This window comes from Dryobates pubescens, chromosome 8 (assembly GCF_014839835.1).
Source record: "Dryobates pubescens isolate bDryPub1 chromosome 8, bDryPub1.pri, whole genome shotgun sequence".
Taxonomy (NCBI): domain Eukaryota; kingdom Metazoa; phylum Chordata; class Aves; order Piciformes; family Picidae; genus Dryobates; species Dryobates pubescens.
The window spans coordinates 6,227,501-6,246,889 of record NC_071619.1 but is presented as its reverse complement, the minus strand read 5'-3'; the positions used below and the strand labels follow the sequence as shown (position 1 = coordinate 6,246,889).

Genomic DNA, 19,389 nt, shown 5'->3' with positions numbered 1-19,389 from the left:
ATGTGTAGAACGCGGCACTTAGCTGTGTTCAATCTCATGCCCTTGGACTCTGCCCATCTGTCCAGCCTGTCAAAGTCCCTCTGCAGAGCTCTCCTACCCTCTAACAGATCAACAACTATTTAGAAAGCTGAACCAACAAAACCAAGCAGTCTCCAGGCTTTTTGTTTTTCTGCATGGGAGACATTTATGGTTGCCTCAATTGCTTGTAAGTGAATATTAATCTGGATTTCCCCTTTCAGAACAGTCTTTAATTTGCTTCCCCTGGCAGAAAGAGGAATTTCCTTGTGGGTCATATTTCAGGGTGTTGATGTTTATACACAGACTTTAAGAAGGCAGTCTCAATGCAGGGCAAGGACACACTGTGTTTTGCTGCAGAAGGCAGTACAGGTAATCTGGAAATACCTAAAGGTGAATCTCTCAAAAACCTACAGCATAAAGACATTTTTCCTGGTAAGTATTAACACAGTTTCTTATCTTTTTGAAGTGTTATAATAGCCTGCATCTTAATAATTTGGAGCATTTTATTTGCATTTTGACTCAAGTGCCTCATTGCATTTCAAAAGGTTGAAAGCAATCAAATCTCTTAATGCCAGGCATATAAAAAAACCTGAGGGGGCATAATCATGGAACTGGCATTGTTTATTCTGAATGAGATATAACCTCTTTGAAATGTTGCTGTGCACTGAAGAGACAAACACAGCAATTAAAAACTTGTGCCCAAATTGCAGAGGGAGGCAGCCCAACTGTAATGTCACAGGCTTTTGGCTTCCCTCCTGCAAATCTTGACTTTTACTGAAACCTAGAAGATGCTTTTATCCTGTCATAGGCTCTGGGAACCTTGTTTGGATAAGAACTGCATTGTTTGCCAGTCACTGTGACTCTGTCAGCCACATTGAAAGAGCACCACATTGCCTTTCATTGCAACCCCAGGCCTGTGCCCTTAGTGTTGACACTAACACATTTGCCTTTGTGTGCAATTGGTTTTAGTTTTGGAAATGGCTTTTGTGTTCTTTTCTTTGGTAGGCAATAGGTGAAAACCCTAGCAGTAAATTTCGTAGCAGCCTGTCATGGCCTCTGTACAACAAACCTTCCTCTGAAAAAGGCAAAACTGCAAAGGTTTCCCTGAGGAAGCCAACCCACAACACAGGCAGAAATGTTCTGCAGAGGTCTCCAGTGGCCTTAAGTTTACAGTGGCCCATTCTGATTTACAGCATGGTATTGCCTGGAACAGGAGGTGTGGAAGTTATGTGTCAGAAGCAAAAATTGGTGTAGAACCCACCCTGTGTCAGGTGAGTGAGAATGGATCCAAGCTAGAGGAGGGGAGATTTAGATTAGCTGTTAGAAAGAAATTCTTCCCCATGAGGGTGGTGAGACACTGGAACAGGTTGCCCAGGGAGGTGGTAGAAGCCTCATCCCTGGAGGTTTTGAAGGCCAGGCTGGATGTAGCTCTGAGCAACCTGATGTAGTGTGAGGTGTCCCTGCCCATGGCAGCGGGGTTGGAACTAAATGATCCTTGAGTTCCCTTCCAACCCTAACAATTCTCTGATTCCTAAATTATGTGTGCTTTGTCTAGTGCAAAGGAAGAGGCAAAATGAAGTTCTGTTAGCAGCTACCATCACTTCCTGGGCAAATAATCTTTTTTTTGGCCTACATAAATTGACATTTTTTCTTATTCACAGTGTCATAATTGTAATGGAATATGATGACATAATAAAATAGTGTAGGGATAAAAAGAGAAAAACATTTTAAAGTGCAGCATCATAGTATGTTTTAATGAACTGTAATTATTTACATCATTTATGCTAGATTTTTTTTTTTCTGTGCTTATTTTATGTAGTTTAAGCAGCACAGTGAAAATAAACACCTGTGGGATACTCTGTGTTCTCTCAGGCAGCTGTGCGTGCAGTGAAATGCTGCTCAGCAGCAAGCAAAGCAAAAGGAATTAGCTTCAAAGGACTTTGCTCTCTCTGCTATCTGGGTGGAAGAAACAAGCAGCATGGCTTCTACAAGTAAAAGAAATTCTGCAGGTACAAAATTTCATTTAGTAAGTTTTGCCAGTAGTAAGGTTGAACCAGGTTTCAATCCTTTCTCACCCATATAAGATATGATTGTCTTTATCCTCCACTTGCTTAGGATTTTATGGTAAATATTAGGTGAAAAGAGCAGAATGACAATTTTTGAGAGCTCTTCTGGACTTACACTGTGATAATTCTGCCCTTTTCTTCCTTAAAGAATTAGAATAGAATAGAATAGAATTGAATTGAATTGAATTGAATTGAATTGAATTGAATTGAATTGAATAATAAAATTAGAATAGAAAATAGAATAGAATAGAATTGAATTGAATTGAATTGAATTGAATTGGACCAGGTTGGAAAAGACCTCAGAGATCATCAAGTCCAACCTACCATCCAACACCATCTAATCATTTAAACCATGGCACCAAGCACCCCATCCAGTCTCTTCCTAAACACCTCCAGTGATGGTGACTCCACCACCTCCCTGGGCAGCACATTCCAACGGCCAATCTCTCTTTCTGGGAAGAACTTTCTCCTTGCCTCAAGCCTGAACCTCCCCTGGTGCAGCTTGAGACTGTGTCCTCTTGTTCTGGTGCTGGTTGCCTGGGAGAAGAGACCAACCCCCACCTGCCTACAACCTCCCTTCAGGTAGTTGTAGAGAGCAATAAGGTCTCCCCTGAGCCTCCTCTTCTCCAGGCTAAGCAACCCCAGCTCCCTCAGCCTCTCCTCACAGGGCTGTGCTCCAAACCCCTCCCCAGCTTTGTTGCCCTTCTCTGGACATGTTCCAGCAACTCAACATCCTTCCTAAATTGAGGGACCCAGAACTGGACACTAGATTCAAGGTGTGGCCTAACCAATGCAGCATTTCCTTTTGTAGGAGAATTTTTCTTGGCCCTGACACAGAGGGTGAACTGAGGCTTCTTAAAAGCATTACATTCCTTTTAAAATTACCTGGGAAATGGAAGGTAGAGTCTGTATCTCCAAGGTACTGATGATGAAGCCTTACCTGCTCTGAAGTCAGTGGTAAATGAAATTGCAGAGCCAAGCATTTCTTGCATCCCCACAAAGTTTGGTGGTGGTGTATTTCCCAGAACTCATGGCTATTCTCTCTTGTCCCTTACCGGAGGAGGCCCCTTCCCTGTAGGTTTTTAATGCCAGGCTGGATGGGGCTCTGAACAACCTGATCTGGTGTGAGGAGTCCCTGCCCATGGCAGTGGGGTGTGGGAACTGACAATTCTGTGATCCCATGAGGGTGGTGAGACACTGGAACAGGTTGCCCAGAAGGTGGTAGAAACCCCATCCCTGGAAGTTTTTTAAGCCAGGATGGATGGGGCTCTGAGCAACCTGGTCTAGCATGAGGTGTCCCTGCCCATGGCAGGGGAGTTGGAACTAGATGACCCTTCTGGTCCCTTCCAGCCCTGACAATTCTATGATTCTATGGTTTAGTGTTGACCCTTCAGTGCTGGGTCAGAGGTTCACCTGGGTGAGCTTGGAGGTGTCTTCCAATGGGATGTTTTCTGTGATTCTGTCATTTGCAGTTCAGGCAGGTCTCAGCAAGAGATTAATTGGCAGCAAATTAAGTAATGGTACTGTTCATTTCTCCTTGCTTAGTGGGAACTCAAAATACATTTTGCCCTGAAGGTGGAGTCTTCAAGCATGGATTCCTGATCAAATCACCACCCCTTCAACTTTTCAGCTCACAGGTATGCTAGCACAAATGACTCATATTGCAGCACTGCCCTGAACAAGCATCTGTTCTTTCTGCTGTGCTGAATTTTAATCAGACACAAATTACTTTCTCTTCTGCAGAATTCCTGGAAAAGGCGGTTTTTCATCCTGTCCAAATCCAGCAAGGGCAATTACATCCTGAAGTACCTAAAAGGCCAGAACATAAAGGGCTCCATAGCTGTTGATCAGTATGTAACTCAAATGCAGCACTTTTATTTGAGAGTCATGTATCAACACTCCTTAATGGCCACTGATTGATTGTACAGACACTTGCTCCCGATGGAGGTTCTTGATCCAAATCCCACTCAGTTGCAGAAAATACGACCTTGGGCAGCTCACAGAGCATGAGAGAGGTGCAAGTGAAAATACTGAATGCCTTTGGTGAAATTTGAGACATTTATGTGAGTGATTGTGGTGATGTGGTATCTGCAAAATGGCCAGCTCAGTTCTGTGGTCTCAAAGGCTGTGTTCCTGGACTAAAAGGTATTTTTGTCTCCTGTGAGGACTGTGCTATGCATTCACTCATGTGTGAGTAAGGATAGGCTGTGCCACTCTTAACTGGCACATAACCTCTTCTACCTTAGAATCATGGAATCAAGAAGTTGAAAAAGACCTCAGAGATCATCAAGCCCAACCTGTCACCCAACACCTCATGACTAACTAAACCTTGGCTTCAAGTGCCATGTCCAATCCCCTCTTGAACACCTCCAGGGATGGGGACTCTACCACCTCCCTGGGCAGCACATTCCAATGGCCAATCTCTCTTTCTGGGAAGAACTTTCTCCTTGCCTCAAGCCTAAACTTCCCCTGGCACAGCTTGAGACTGTGTCCTCTTGTTCTGGTGCTGGTTGCCTGGGAGAAGAGACCAACCCCCACCTGGCCACAGTCTCCCTTCAGGTAGTTGTAGAGAGCAATAAGGTCTCCCCTGAGCCTCCTCTTCTCCAGGCTAAACAACTCCTCAGCCTTTCCTCATAGGGCTTGTGCTCGAGACCTCTCACCAGGCTCGTTGCCCTTCTCTGGACATGTTACAGCTGTACAAAGTGCTTTGCAAGTTGTGAAGCTGGGCATTCATGTGGCCCTTTGGGCTGATGCTGGTTGCCCCACTGCTTCTTACTCTGCCAAGAAATTGCTCTGCTTGGCTCATTTGGGTTGTTCATTTCATTCCTCCCAGCATAGTGCCCACGGCAGCAAGGCTTTGTACTAGCACCCTTTATCATGTCACATGGGGTATGAGCTACACAAAAGGGCAACAATAAATATGAAGGGAAGTGTAAGGATTTTACCAGTCAGGCCTGGAGCTTTATACTCCAGGCTCCTGGAAGTGTTAGGCATGGAGGCCACTGGACTCACGTGGCTGTTGTTTTTCCATGAGGAGGATTTGCACTGTGCAGCTTGCAAAACAAATTGCAGCTTGCTCAGTGGTATGTGGTTACATTATTACCATCAGTATTGTTGTTCTTATTTTCCCTAATTCATCTTCTTGGAAGTTAATGGAACTAGTGCTTCCATTTATGTATCCATTAAGAGTATTTCTGATCTGTTCCTCTTCCCCTCCATTAAAACCTTGTTAATAGACATTTACTTTTGAATCAAACTTACTACTCTGCAGCTGTTCAAAAGCACCTGCAAGATATTTTTCTTATTGTCAGTTCTTTTCAAGTTTCTGTTTTAGACCAGCAGCCCCATCTTTCAGAGACAAAGATCCAAACTCAACTCACAGCTCAAAAGCTGATTTTACTTTGCTGCTAGGAAGTTTTCTTCACTGAAAGGCCATTTGTTTTGAATGTGTGCACTTAACTTCCTTGAGATTAGGTTTTTTTGCCCCTGTGGAAAAATGGTGTTTGCTTTTTCTCATGCAGATCTCACCCTGTTAATGCTGTGCTGTACACCACCCCATATATCACAGTATGACAGTATCACTAAGGTTGGAAGAGACCTCAAAGATCATTGAGTCCAACCTGGCACCACAGACCTCATGACTAGACCATGGCACCAAGTGCCATGTCCAATCCCTTCTTGAACACCTCTAGGTATTGTGACTCCACCACCTCCCCGGGGAGCACATTCCAGTGATGAATGCCTCTCTCAGTGAAGAACTTTCTCCTCACCTCCAGCCTAAACTTCCCCTGGCATAGCTTGAGACTGTGTCCTCTTGTTCTGGTGCTGGTTGCTAGAGAGAAGAGACCAACCCCTTCCTGGCTACAACCACCTTTCAGGTAGTTGTAGAGAGCAATGAGGTCACCCCTGAGCCTCCTCCAGGCTAAACAACCCCAGCTCCCTCAGCCTCTCCTCATAGGGCTGTGCTCAAGGCCTCTCCCCAGCCTTGTTGCCCTTCTCTGGACACGTTCAAGTGTCTCAATGTCCTTCTTAAACTGAGGGGCCCAGAGCTGGCCACAGTACTCAAGGTGCAGCCTAACCAGTGCTGAGTACAGGGAAACAATGACTTCCCTGCTCCTGCTGGCCACAGTATTCCTAATGCAGGCCAGGATGCCATTGGCCTTCTTGGCCACCTGGGAACACTCTGGGTCATGTTTAGGTGGCTGTCAATCATAGTATATGTATATATATTTATAGTATATTTATAGTATATGCATATATAGGTATAGTATATATGTATAGTTATATATATGTATGGAGAAATATATATATAACACTATATATATATAACTATTCATATATGGATTCCTGATCAGATCACCACCCCTTCAACTTTTCAGCTCACAGGTATGCTAGCACAAATGAATCATAGAATCATAGAATCAATAAGGTTGGAAAAGACCTCAATGATCATCAAGTCCAAGCTGTCACCCAAGACCTCATAGCTACTAAACCATGGCACCAAGTGCCACGTCCAATCCTCTCTTGAACACCTCCAGGGACGGTGACTCCGCCACCTCCCTGGGCAGCACATTCCAATGGCCAACAACTCTCTCTGGGAAGAACTTTCTCCTCACCTACAGCCTAAACCTCCCCTGGCACAGCTTGAGAGTGTGTCCTCTTATTCCAGCACTCCCTTGCACAAGCATCTGTTATTATCTATGTATAGTTCTATAGCATGTTTCATATGGTTGTCTTAACAGAATCATCAATGTTGGAGTTGGCATAAGCAATTCTGAAGTCATGGAAACGGTGAGGAAGATGTTTAAATGCCTTCCTGAGCAGGTGATGTCCATCAGTACTGGAAACAGGTGTTACTACCTCATTGGGGACAGCAGGTAGGCATAGAAAGATGTGCAAATACAGCATGACATTACAGCTAAGCTAATGCAACACTAAGCTGCTGCCCCAAGGCAAGGTCCTACTCCATTGCAGCTGCTGCCATCTCTTTCTGTGTCTCAGTTACTGATGGTGCAGATCTGGGATGAAAGGATTCAGCTGGTTGATCCAATGGAAAACTGCTCTTCTCTGTGTTGTTTTTCATCCCTGTGGCCATGTTAGTTGTTGCTGGTTCAGACAGAGGAGGTAGTCTTCCCTGCAGCCACACTGTCCAACGTGTGAAAGTAGTGGGAGCATGCTGCTGGGAGTGGGGATGGCAGCAGCAGGACATCAGCGTGGCAGTGCTATGTCACATTCTACCAGTTAAGGGGCACAGAAGAGCAGGGAGCTTTGTCTTCTCACCCAGCAGCTCCTCAGAGTTAGGAAAGCTTCTGCTCTTTGTGGATAAATCACAGGAAACAATCTTGCCCTGGAAAGTAGGTTGATAATCAAAGGAAGCAGATTGAAGGGGAAAGTTCTCCAAAAGAGAAACATCCTAAAAGCAATGACCTAGGCCTTCACTGCAGCAGATGTGGTGTGCTCCCTGCTTTCCCCACCTGCAATCCAGTCCTCAGCAAGGGTAGAAACTGCTGCTGCTGAGGTGCCCAGGCAAAGCTTGGCTGGGGGAGGGAAGACATTTGATTTGACACAGTGCTCCTCTGTTACTGCTTCCCAGCTTCTCGCCTTCAGTTTCCCAGTCACAAATATTTCAGGAGTTTTCTCTGCTTTCATGCAGAAGAGCAGCTGATGTGTGAAATGCTGATAAGTGCAGAAGAAAAACACATGCCTGGGTGTTACTTGAGCATGTCACCCCACACCTCCACCCAGGGCACTGCTCTCACAGACCACACTTGGTGGAAAGCATTCCAGAATTAATCCAACTAAATTCACCGCAGGAATGAAACAGGGCTTCAGGTGTCCTTTCCTGGCATGTTTCTCATCCTGCTTGCCCAAACACATTCCCAAGCCTTTATGGCAGGACTTAGCAGAGCAGCACTACATACAGAAAATCAAGCAGAAAGCACCACCCTACCTCCTCCCCGTTCTCCCTCTTTGTGTCTCTTGCACATACATACAGCCTCCTCTGCCTACCTTTTAGCCCCCAGTTCTGGGCTGCCCTTCTCTGAAGTCGAACTCTTCCATCTTGCTGTGGCCAGCCAAGCAGCCTCTCTTGAAAGGAAGATGCAGATTTCCCCCAGTGATTTCAGGAAGTGTTATTTTGGGTCCCACAGGAAGAAACAGGTAGGCAAAGGGATTTTCCTTGTGTTTTACCTGTCAGCAGATTATAATTTCTTTTGTTCCAACCTACAGGCAGGAAACAGCGGACTGGGTCACTGTGCTATCTTCAGTCTGCAGGGAGGCCAAAAGAGGTGGATGGTGCCCTCAGGTGACACATTACTGTACTTGATCTTAGAAAGACAGACATTTGTAATTTCATTTGAACCTGCACAAAGGAATTGTGCTGATCTTGGCAGTGGCTCTTGCCTTGGTTAATCAGGGTCCTGGTTTGAGGCCAGACAGATCCTCCATTGCCCCTAAGAGGGACAAACGAGTGACACTCACACAAATGGACTGGAGAGCGAGGGGAAGTTTAAATGGAAAAGCAATTGGTGTTTTACAGAAGCTACAAAAGCACAGTGACAAAGAGTCCCAGAGCGTACAGATACCCTTACAGCACACCCAAAGGCCTCCCAGCACTTCCCTTCTCCCCACCTGAGGATCTACCCAACACCCCCAGGGCTCCTTCTTCCCCCACCCTGCTAGGCTGGTCTCAGGTTGGCCAGGTCTGAGACTGCCCCCCACTTCTCCTGGCATTATGCCTAGCCAGGCCTAAAAGGCCTTGAGATACTCCCCCAGCATTACCTGGTAGGGAGCATCTCCCAGGGGAGCAGAGAGGGAAGAGAGGAAGAGAACAACTTTGCAGAAGGATTTGTAGGGCACATTTATGGGTAGAAATAGGCTGTTTCCTATGTCCACCCTACTGGGTAGGACACCTGGGACACTGGAGGTATAACTTATGTGGCAGTAACAGGAGGCCTAAACTGCCACAATCAGAAAGTTGGATTCTATTTCATGCATTAAGCAGGCATTGCACAGTCTGTCTGCACTGGCCTTGGTTTTACATGGAGGGACTCTCTTTGAAGAGTAAGCCACATGGAAATCAGGAAATCTATAGAATAGAATAGAATTGAATTGAATTAACCACATTGGAAGAGACCTTTGACATCATCAAGTCCAACCTATCACCTAACACTATCTAATCAACTAAATCACAGCACCAAGCACCCCATCCAGTCTCTTCCTGAACACCTCCAGTGATGGTGACTCCACCACCTCCCTGGGCAGCACATTCCAATGGCAAATCACTCTTTCTGGGAAGAAGTTCTTCCTAACATCCAGCATAAACCTCCCCTGGCGCAGCTTGAGACTGTGTCCTCTTGTTCTGGTGCTGGTGGCCTGGGAGAAGAGGCGCTGATGCCTCTGGATGAAAACCTGTGTGTTATTCGTATCGTGTGCTTGTTAGTTATATTTACATGCTGGTTTAGGAACCAATCCACATCTAGTCTGTCAGAGTTATGAACCAGCTGGAAACCCTCTTAGTCCAAGCTCAGGCACAGGATCACAGGATGTCAGGGGCTGGAAGGGATCCAAAGAGGTCATTGAGTCCAACCCCCCTGCCAGAGCTGGACTACAGAAGCTAGCTCAGGTCACAGAGGAATGCATCCAGACAGGCTTTGAAAGCCTCCAGAGAAGGAGACTCCACAACCTCTCTGGGCAGCCTGTTCCAGTGCTCTGTGACCCTTACAGTAAAGAAGTTCCCCCTTGTGTTGAGGTGGAACCTCCTGTGCTGCAGCTTCCATCCATTGCCCCTTGTCCTATCACAGGGAGCACGTGAGCAGAGCCTGTCCCCTGCCTCCTGACCCCCAGCCTTCAGATATTTATAAACATTTATTGAATCCCCTCTAAGCCTTTTCCAGACTAAAAAGCCCCAGGTCCCTCAGCCTCTCCTCATAAGGCAGTGCTCCAGTCCCCTAATCATCCTCATGACCCAGGCTTCTGCACCTTAAGAGCCATCCAGGCTCACTAGTTCAGACTCAGCAGTAACCTGACATCTCTGCAGCTTCCAGTCAGCTCAGAGCACAAGTACAGCAATTGATGTCTGCCTGAAAAAATGCCATGTAGGCAACCTCTTTGAGCCATTAAAAGCCAAATTTGGAGTAGGGGGTTGCTTTGGTGCATTGTAGACCATGCCCATCAGGTGTCTGTCTTCTTACACTGAGATTTTCTTCTTTGTAGAATCAAGATCTTCCAGATCCAGAAGCCAGAAGCAGACCCTCCTCTTTGCCACTGTTCTTGAATTCTGTAGATACAACCAGCTTCACAGAGAGGCAAAGCTACCAGAAGGTAAACAGAGCAGCCACTCTCAGTAAGGAGCTTTCTCCTAGTAGTGACTGTGAGGTGTGATGTGTGTAGTTGTTTTTTTCCATCAAAAGTCCTTCAGAGCTTGTGCAATGAGTGTTTAGGTGGTCTTTTCTGCTCTCTGGTGGGGTTCCTGAGTAAGACATGAATGATAGTAGCAGAAAATCCCAACAAAGGAAAGCCTTTTGAGGAAAGTCTTCACATGAGGAAAGGCAGGTGTTGATGGCAACAAGAAGTTATGTTCATGGGCTGCCTCAGCTGACTGGCAAAGATTAGTATGCATGAAGTATGCCCCTGGCATGGCTTGGCAAAGCCATGTGATGATTGTTTTGGCCGCTGCTAGCCACATTCCTCCTGGTTTGTGGTTGTGTTTTCCTTTGTCTCCTTTCAGGCTATAAAGCTTAGAAGGGAAGTTCATGTCCAGTTCCTCTGTGCCTTCTAGATCTTCCCCCTCAATATTTCAATAGAATTAGAATAGAATTAGAACAGAATTTACCAGGTTGGAAGTGACCTTTGAGATCATGGAGTCCTACCTATCATCCAACACTATCTAATCAACTAAACCATGGCACCAGTAGAAAGGAAGAAAGTGTTGATGCTGATCCAAAACTATTGTAGTCTGCTGGTTTTCTCTAGTCACAAAGACTGGCCAAATGGCTCAGCTAGGGAAAGCTGAACGCAGGTAAAGCACTTCCAGTGTATCTTTAGGAGAAGTCAACTTTCATCTTTTATATGCAGGAGAATGGCTCCTCAGAAGACAAGAGCAGGCCTAATTCAGATCCTGGCCCTCATCAGGCTCAGTGTGACTCATCAAGAGGATTTTTTCCAAGTGTGGTGAGTAGAAGAAATCCACCAGCTCTTGACTAGTTCAGTCTGCAGAAGTGACTGCTGCCTTTTAACTCACCTGACACTCTGTAACTATAGATTATGCAGCTGCCTTCCCTGTGTTGGTTTTCACTGTGAAAGTTTCCAAAATATTTACTCTGTTGTCTTGTTCAGCAGTGAACATAAGCTTCTAAGAACTTGCTTGAAATACCTTGTTTGTTTTGCTTCTTGGAGACAGAGCCTCAGTTTCTGTGCGGCAATTGCAGCTTGTGGCAGCTTTCACAGGCTTGATCAGCAAAACTCTGAAGCTGCACTGCTAGAGGATTTCTTCCTCCCATCACATTTCTCAGCTGTGCCCCAGCCTTCCTAAATGGTTTCTTTCTGCAGCCTCTGCCAGCAGCAATTTGATCAATGTAACTGAGCTACAGAACAAGGGCTTGTTAAATTGAGGCACAACTCAGGACTGACCTTCTGTCAGCATAAATATGGCTTCAATTACTTTAGCTTCCTCATCTGGCAGGAATGATTTGAAAAGGTACAATGATGAATGTTATCATGTATTATTGGCTAAATGTTCTGACCTGTATTTCCTGAACAAACAGCAGCAGTACTCTCAGATAGTTTTCAGCCATCCTCTGCTCTGGATTACTCCCTTTACAGCAGAGTCAGCAGAACAAAAGGCACAACCAAGGCTCCACCACACCAGTGTGCAGTTTGGCAGCTGAGTTTATACCCATCTTTACTGGCAGTTTATGCACTGGACTATGATCTGGAGTGACTATGAAAGAGGGAAAAAATTATCTGTTCTGCTGTCATAGCTAGCAGGATGGTAAATCATGTGCTGCAGTCACCATCCATCTATGTAGGCCAGCAGCAAGTATGAGGCACCACAGCTAAATTTAGTAGAAATAAGTAAAGATAGCTGTCACAACATTGTTGTGCTATGGGCAGTTAGCAGAGCTCAGCTGCTGCACAGTACTTGGTGAAGCTGCAATAAGTCAGTGGTGAGTCCAAGCTCTAAAATGCATTTGGTTAATCCCCAGTCTGATTTATCTACTTGTGGCAGTTTAGGCTGGGTGCCTTTAAAAAAGAAACACTACTGAGTTGACCTCCAGTATCCAGAGTGTCCAGCCCAGAGGGTGGACACAGGAACCAGTGTATTTCTTTCCAGGAATCCTGCATCCCTATGAATCTGGCTGCAAAGTCAGCTTCTTCCTATTTTCTTCCCTCTCTTCTCTATGGATGCAGTAAGCTACCTTATCTGCTGTGTGTGCTGGGGGCAGGATGGCTCCAGGCTTCTCTGCGGTCTTCAAGACCTGACAAATTTTTCCTGTGCAATTTTTGCCCCTTTGAGCCTACCATGGAGGGGAAGAAATAGCCCTGGGGCTTATGGTAAACTCCAGGGGAAAGGAAGAAAGAGCCCTGGGGCTTATGGTAAACCCCAGTAGGAAGGAAGAAAGAGCCCTGGGGCTTATGGTAAACTCCATGGGGAAGGAAGAAAGAGCCCTGGGGCTTATGGTAAACCCCAGTAGGAAGGAAGAAAAAGCCCTGGGGCTTATGGTAAACCCCAGGGGGAAGGAAGAAAGAGCCCTGGGGCTTATGGTAAACTCCAGGGGGAAGGAAGAAAGAGCCCTGGGGCTCATGGTAAACCCCAGGTAAGGGAAGGTGGTTGGCCTGGTGTGAAGGGAGTTTTGTGTAGACCAGAGTGTGGATTTCTTTGTATTTTCTATGCTTTGCCATGCTCAGCACTATGTAAGTGTAGCATTGTAGTCTGTGAAGAGCCTTTCCATTTAAACTTTCCAACACTGTTCCAATCCAATTGTGTGAGGTTTATTCTTATTGCTCCAAAAAGGGCAATAGAGGAATCTGTCCACTCATTAAACTGTGACAGTGGTGCTGCTCTGGGTGCATACCAAGGCTCTGTCTCTTCCTTTCATATGTCTTTCTATTTATTCAGTAATTCTTCTCATACTCATGATACCTGACAGTACATGATTTATATGCAGCTGTTCAGACTAGCACAGACTGACCATGAAGGTTAAGTATAAGGAATCTGGATGTTGACCCTTTTAGCCTGAAGCAGAGGAAACAGCAGGAAGCTCCTATTCTGTTTTAGCATGTGTGAAAATAAATAACCTTGCCATACACCTAACAAGAAACAAAAAACATTGCTTCATGTGATCAAAATATTTCACTTGCCTCATGTGTTTAGCATCTGCTAACATCTCTGCATCTATTCTCTGCTCAGTGATGTCTAGACAGCTGACTTGCAGATTAATCCCTTGTGTTTACTTCCTTTTGGAAATATGACTCCACATTTCTAGGATCTGATTTGGTTTGCTTTTAATTGGTGATTCCCTCATCCAAGCCCAGATCTTGAGAACTCTTTGGTCAGTAGCCATTAGTCATGCAAACAGGCCTCTCAGTGTCAGCTCAGTTTAGTTACACAGGCAGATGCCTTGCAGAGGTCTAGGGACCTGGCTCCCTTTCAACCTGGCCTGCATCAGAATGGTGTGGCCAGCAGGAGCAGGGAGGTCATTCTGCCCTGTACTCAGCACTGGTTAGGCCACACCTTGAGTCCTGTGTCCAGTTCTGGGCCCCTCTGTTTAGGAAAGATGTTGAGTTGCTGGAATGTGTCCAGAGAAGGGCAACAAAGCTGGGGAGGGGTTTGGAGCACAGCCCTGTGAGGAGAGGCTGAGGGAGCTGGGGTTGTTTAGCCTAGAGAAGAGGAGGCTCAGGGGAGACCTTATTGCTGTCTACAACTACCTGAAGGGAGGTTGTAGGCAGGTGGGGGTTGGTCTCTTCTCCCAGGCAACCAGCACCAGAACAAGAGGACACAGTCTCAAGCTGCACCAGGGGAGGTTTAGTCTGGATGTTAGGAAGAAGTTCTTCACAGAGAGATTGGCCATGGGAATGTGCTGCCCAGGGAGGTGGTGGAGTCCCCATCACTGGAGGTGTTTTCCTAAACACCTTGGTGTTTTCCTAAACACCTTGGTGCTTGGTGCCATGGTTTAGTTGATTAGATGGTGCTGGGTCCAGAACTGGACACAGTACTCAAGGTGTGGCCTAATCTTGTGTTACAACCAATTTTCTCCATAGTCTACTTTATCTCTAATGTAAATCCATATCACAGTTCAGCAGAGACTTTAAGAACTTTTTAGCTGTACTGTTGAGACTAACTACACACTGAGGTTAAGTTCTCTGGTGGTAGAGCACCTGGAGAAATGGAGATGTTGGCAAACTGCTCTAGGGAAACACCATGCTCCTGCACCTTAACCTTCTCTTTCCCGTTGTCTCTACAATCTGTGATGCTGCCAAGGAGAAACACCACACATCTGGCTGCTGCAAGTGATTGAAGGGTTCAGTTTGGGAAGCTGAGGAGTGCTGTCTTCTCTCTGAGATTTCCTAGGAGTTGGAGGAGCTCAAGGCTTGATAAGATCACTTTCTTTTCTCTCTACTCCCCAAACATCTGCTTATTTGATTGACCTAAAGCCCCTGAAAAGTCACCAGGAAACTGATTCCTGACTTTAGATCATGACCACAGACCCAGCCTTGTTCATGCTGTGTATTTTCTTTTAAGAAGCACCTTCCTGAAGGTCTTATTCTGCCCCCCCTCCTGCATGAGTTGCTTTCTACGTCATTTCTGCAGACAAGGAACACAAATCCATTCATCTTTAATTTCTGTTCACTGCCAATTCCTTCTCTTTACATGCAAGAGAGCAATTAGTTTCATTTCCCTCACCTTGAAAACAGTCACATATTCTGTGGCATATTTAGCAATTATTAAAATGATCACCATGGAAACCAGGGGTGCAAATGGAGAGATAAAAAATGGTTGCATCACAAACATGGCATGGAGAATTGCATTGGGAGGCAGCTGAATACTAATTGCTCTTCTCTGTAGTGAAGTTAACAAGGAAACACAGAAGCATGTAATTTATCTTTGCTACTTAGGAAGATCAGCTTGGTGGAGGGATTAATTTCCCCTTGACTTACCAAGTTGCCACAAACAAAACTTAGTGTTTCAGGTATTTATGAGGGCAGAATATCACTCAGGACACAAAGAATTCAATGTCAGATCTCCAGCTGTGCAGGATATGTTCTAGTTCATGGAGAAGTATGAGATAATTGACTGCTCATTAGTCAGGGAAATCCCAGATTACTTCTTTGCTTGACAGCAGTTAAAAGGTGCTTCATTTACTTTTAACTGAGTTGGTCTGGCTAAAGTTAATAGAACAGAACAGAATTGAATTGAATTGAATTGAATTGAATTGAATTGAGTTGAGTTGAATGGAATGGAATGGAATGGAATGGAATGGAATGGAATGGTATTGAATTGAATTGAATTAACCAGGTTGGAAAAGACATTCAAGATCATCAAGTCCAACCTATCACCCAACACCATCTAATCAACTAAACCATGGCACCAAGCACCCCATCCAGTCTCTTCCTAAACACCTCCAGTGATGGTGACTCCACCACCTCCCTGGGCAGCACATTCCAATGACCAATCTCTCTTTCTGTGAATAACTTCTTCCTAACATCCAGCCTAAACCTCCCCTGGTGCAGCTTGAGACTGTGTCCTCTTGTTCTGGTGCAGGTTGCCTGGGAGAAGAGACCAACCCCCACTGGATACAGCTTCCGTTCAGGTAGTTGTAGAGAGCAATAAGGTCTCCCCTGAGCCTCCTCTTCTCCAGGCTAAGCAACCCCAGCTCCCTCAGCCTCTCCCCATAGGGCTTGTGCTCCAAACCCCTCACATGTTCTAGTTCATGAAGTATGAGGTAATAGACTGCTCATTAGTCAGGGAAATCCCAGATTAATTCTTTGCTTGACAGCAGTTAAAAGGTGCTTCATTTGCTTCTAACTGAGTTGGCTGAGGGAGCTGGGGTTGCTTAGCCTGGAAGTTAGGAAGAAGTTCTTCACAGAAAGAGAGATTGGCCATTGGAATGTGCTGCCCAGGGAGGTGGTGGAGTCACCATCACTGGAGGTGTTTAGGAAGAGACTGGATGGGGTGCTTGGTGCCATGGTTTAGTTGATTAGATGGTGATGGATGATAGGTTGGACTCGATGATCTTGAAGTTCTCTTCCAACCTGCTCTATTCTGTTGTGTTGTGTTGTGTTGTGTTGTGTTGTGTTGTGTTCTGTTCTGTTCTGTTCTATTCTATTCTACCTCTCACTTCAAGGAGAAAGAAGTCTTCCCATGTCTTCTGTGGGTATTTGCTGATTCTATTTCTGCTCCATGTAAATGGCAAAGTACATCCTAAGCAATCTGTCTAGCTGTTAAATGCAAAACTGTTATTTTACCAGGATAAACATCTGGGGAAGAGGGAGGAAAATCAGCTATCATCAGACACAGATGAAGACATCAAAAAGGATGAAGAAGATTATTACCAAACTCCCAGCAGTATTTTAGCCAAGGTAGTGTATCAGCTGTGAGTTCTGCTGGTTTGTTGACAGCCCCAAGCAGACAAGAGACATTTGAGCACCTTGAGCACCTCTCCTATGAGAACAGGATGAGAGAGTTAGGGATGTTCAGTTTGGAGAACAGAAGGCTCCAGGGAGACCTAATTGTGGCCTTCCAGTATCTGAAGGGGGCCTACAAGAAAGTTGGAGAGGGACTTTTTGGGGTGTCAGGGAGTGATAGGACTAGGGGGAATGGATCCAAGCTAGAGGAGGGGAGATTTAGATTAGGCATTAGGAAGAACTTCTTCCCCATGAGGGTGGTGAGACACTGGAACAGGTTGCCCAGGGAGGTGGTGCAGGCTCCACCCCTGGAATATTTTAAGGCCAGGCTGGATGTGGCTCTGGGCAACCTGATCTAGTGTGAGGTGTCCCTGCCCAAGGCAGGGGGGTGGGAACTGGATGATCCTTGAGGTCCCTTCCAACCTTGACAAGTCTATGATTTAATAAGCCAAAGAGGAGCTGGTATGAGGATCTACTAGAACCTTGCAAAAGAAGTATGTAGATAAAGCAGGAGGTAATGGAGATTTCTTTTGTACAAGAAGGGGGGAAAAAAAGGCACTGTACTCATTGAAAGGAGCTTTCTGGTAGGAAGTGGCATTTTGACAAAAACATTGCTGATTTTGTTGAAAGTCCCCAAACTGACTCTTTTCATTGCTAATGGCTTTTGCCTGTGGTGTAACAGGCTGCATTATTTTGGAAGTCAAACCTTCATTTAGAAAATGGAGCAGCACATTCTCCTCACATAGTCTGAAATCTGCTTCTGCTGAAGCATCAGCGAGCTGCAGAAAACAAAGCAGGGCTTTAAAAACACTGTGAAACCTTTCCATAGCTACATTTCACCTGGAAACAGGGGGCTGGAGGAGTCACACTGGTAATTTGTACAAAAATAAAGAGAAATAGGCACCTAATTTGGGAGGCTGATTTCTCTATAGGCTTCCCATGTAGATAGGGGTCAGGAGAAGCTAAGTGGTTAGTCTTCTGCAGAAGTCACAGCCTCTCTCCCAAGGCTGTGAACCTAGCAGGACATTAGCAATATGATTTGGTCATATAACCCAAGTGCTTTATGTCAAGAACACCCAAAGTCTAAGAGTCTTTTTTCAACCTGCTTAAATTAGAATAGAATAGAATAGAATAGAATAGAATAGAATAGAATAGAATAGAATAGAATAGAATGGAATAGGGATAGGATAGGATAGGATAGGATAGGATAGGATAGGATAGAATAGAATAGAATAGAATAGAATAGAATAGAATTGAATTGAATTGAATTGAATTGAATTGAATTGAATTGAATTAACCAGGTTGGAAAAGACCTTTGAGATCATTGAGTCCAACCTATCATCCAGCACCACCTAATCAATTAAACCATGGCACCAAGCACCCCATCCAGTCTCTTCTTAAATACCTCCACTGATGGTGACTCCACCACCTCCCTGGGAGGTGAGAAGAGACCAACCCCCACCTGCCTACAACCTCCCTTCAGGTAGTTATAGACAGCAATAAGGTCTCCCCTGAGCCTCCTCTTCTCCAGGCTAAGCAATCCCAGCTCACTCAGCTTTTCCTTATAGGGTTGTGCTCCAAACCCCTCACCAACTTTGTTGCCCTTCTCTGGACACATTCTAAACCGAGAGGCCCAGAACTGGACACAGTACTCAAGGTGTGGCCTAACCAGTGCAGTGTACAGGGGCACAATGACTTCCCTGCTCTTGCTGGCCACGCTGTTCCTGATCCAGGCCAGGATGCCATTGGCCTTTCTGGCCACCTGGGCACACTGCTGGCTCATGTTTAGCCTACTATAAACCAGTGCCCCCAGGTCCCAAAATCTTTGTGGTGAATAGAATATAGCTGGTGTGTCCCCATCTGAGTGTGTCACCAGTGCCAGATACCACTGACTTGTAGTTCCAACCAGCTCTCTAGCTCATGATTTTGGGGAATTATTTGGGAAAAGCCAAGCTATCTTAGCCAGGGGGTTTCAACAGCATGAGCCCTGGGTGAAATAAAGGAATGAAGAAGATTCTTTTTTCTGTAGACAGAGCAATTGTATTAACACCTTCCATTCTGTGTTTCCAGCAGTGCACCTCTGAACTCTCAAGGCCTGACCCTACAGCTGGGCCTGATGTTCTTGTGCAAGAAGCCCCTTTACAGGAGAACATTTACATGTCAATGAAATCACTGTAAGTTCCAACTTCATTAAGGTTTGGCAAATTAAAAGTGACATAAGGGTACAGATAGAGCTGTCATCTGTGGTATGCACAGAACAGTAGCTGGAGCCTGCCTCTCCTTTGTCTGGGTCCTTTGGTCTTGGCTCAGAAAGTTCAGAACTTGGGGGAATACCAGAGTGGAATTCCAACTCAGCAATGGGGAATTTAAACTCACATTGCAAACTCCTGTGTTTAGACAGTCTCTGATTGTAGGATTAAACATTTTTTGTTGGCTCATACTTCTAGTAGGGTTTCATGACATAACAGCCTAGCACGTTATCCAGATACCACAGCTCAAGCAACCTCTGCTCTGGGGAGGCCACATCTGGAATATTGTGTTCAGTTTTAAGCTCCCCAGTTCAAGAGGGGCAGGGATCTGCTGGAGAAAGTCCAAGGGAGAGCTAACAGGATGATTAAGGGACTGGAGCACTGCCCTATGAGGAGAGGCTGAGAGCCCTGGGGCTGTTCAGTCTGGAGAG

General features: G+C 45.5%; 1 protein-coding gene across 1 annotated transcript in view; it reads left to right on the top strand.

The window, feature by feature from the left end:
- The first annotated feature begins 1,996 nt into the window (after positions 1-1,996).
- PLEKHS1 (pleckstrin homology domain containing S1) overlaps positions 1,997-19,389 on the top strand; it is a 25,307-nt gene continuing 7,914 nt past the window's right edge. The window contains exons 1-9 of the mRNA XM_054163579.1: positions 1,997-2,027; positions 3,630-3,721; positions 3,828-3,934; positions 6,827-6,961; positions 8,313-8,388; positions 10,299-10,406; positions 11,160-11,255; positions 16,554-16,664; positions 18,783-18,883. Of these exons, the coding sequence (XP_054019554.1) occupies positions 1,997-2,027; positions 3,630-3,721; positions 3,828-3,934; positions 6,827-6,961; positions 8,313-8,388; positions 10,299-10,406; positions 11,160-11,255; positions 16,554-16,664; positions 18,783-18,883 (857 nt within the window). The remainder of the gene's footprint in view (positions 2,028-3,629; positions 3,722-3,827; positions 3,935-6,826; positions 6,962-8,312; positions 8,389-10,298; positions 10,407-11,159; positions 11,256-16,553; positions 16,665-18,782; positions 18,884-19,389) is intronic.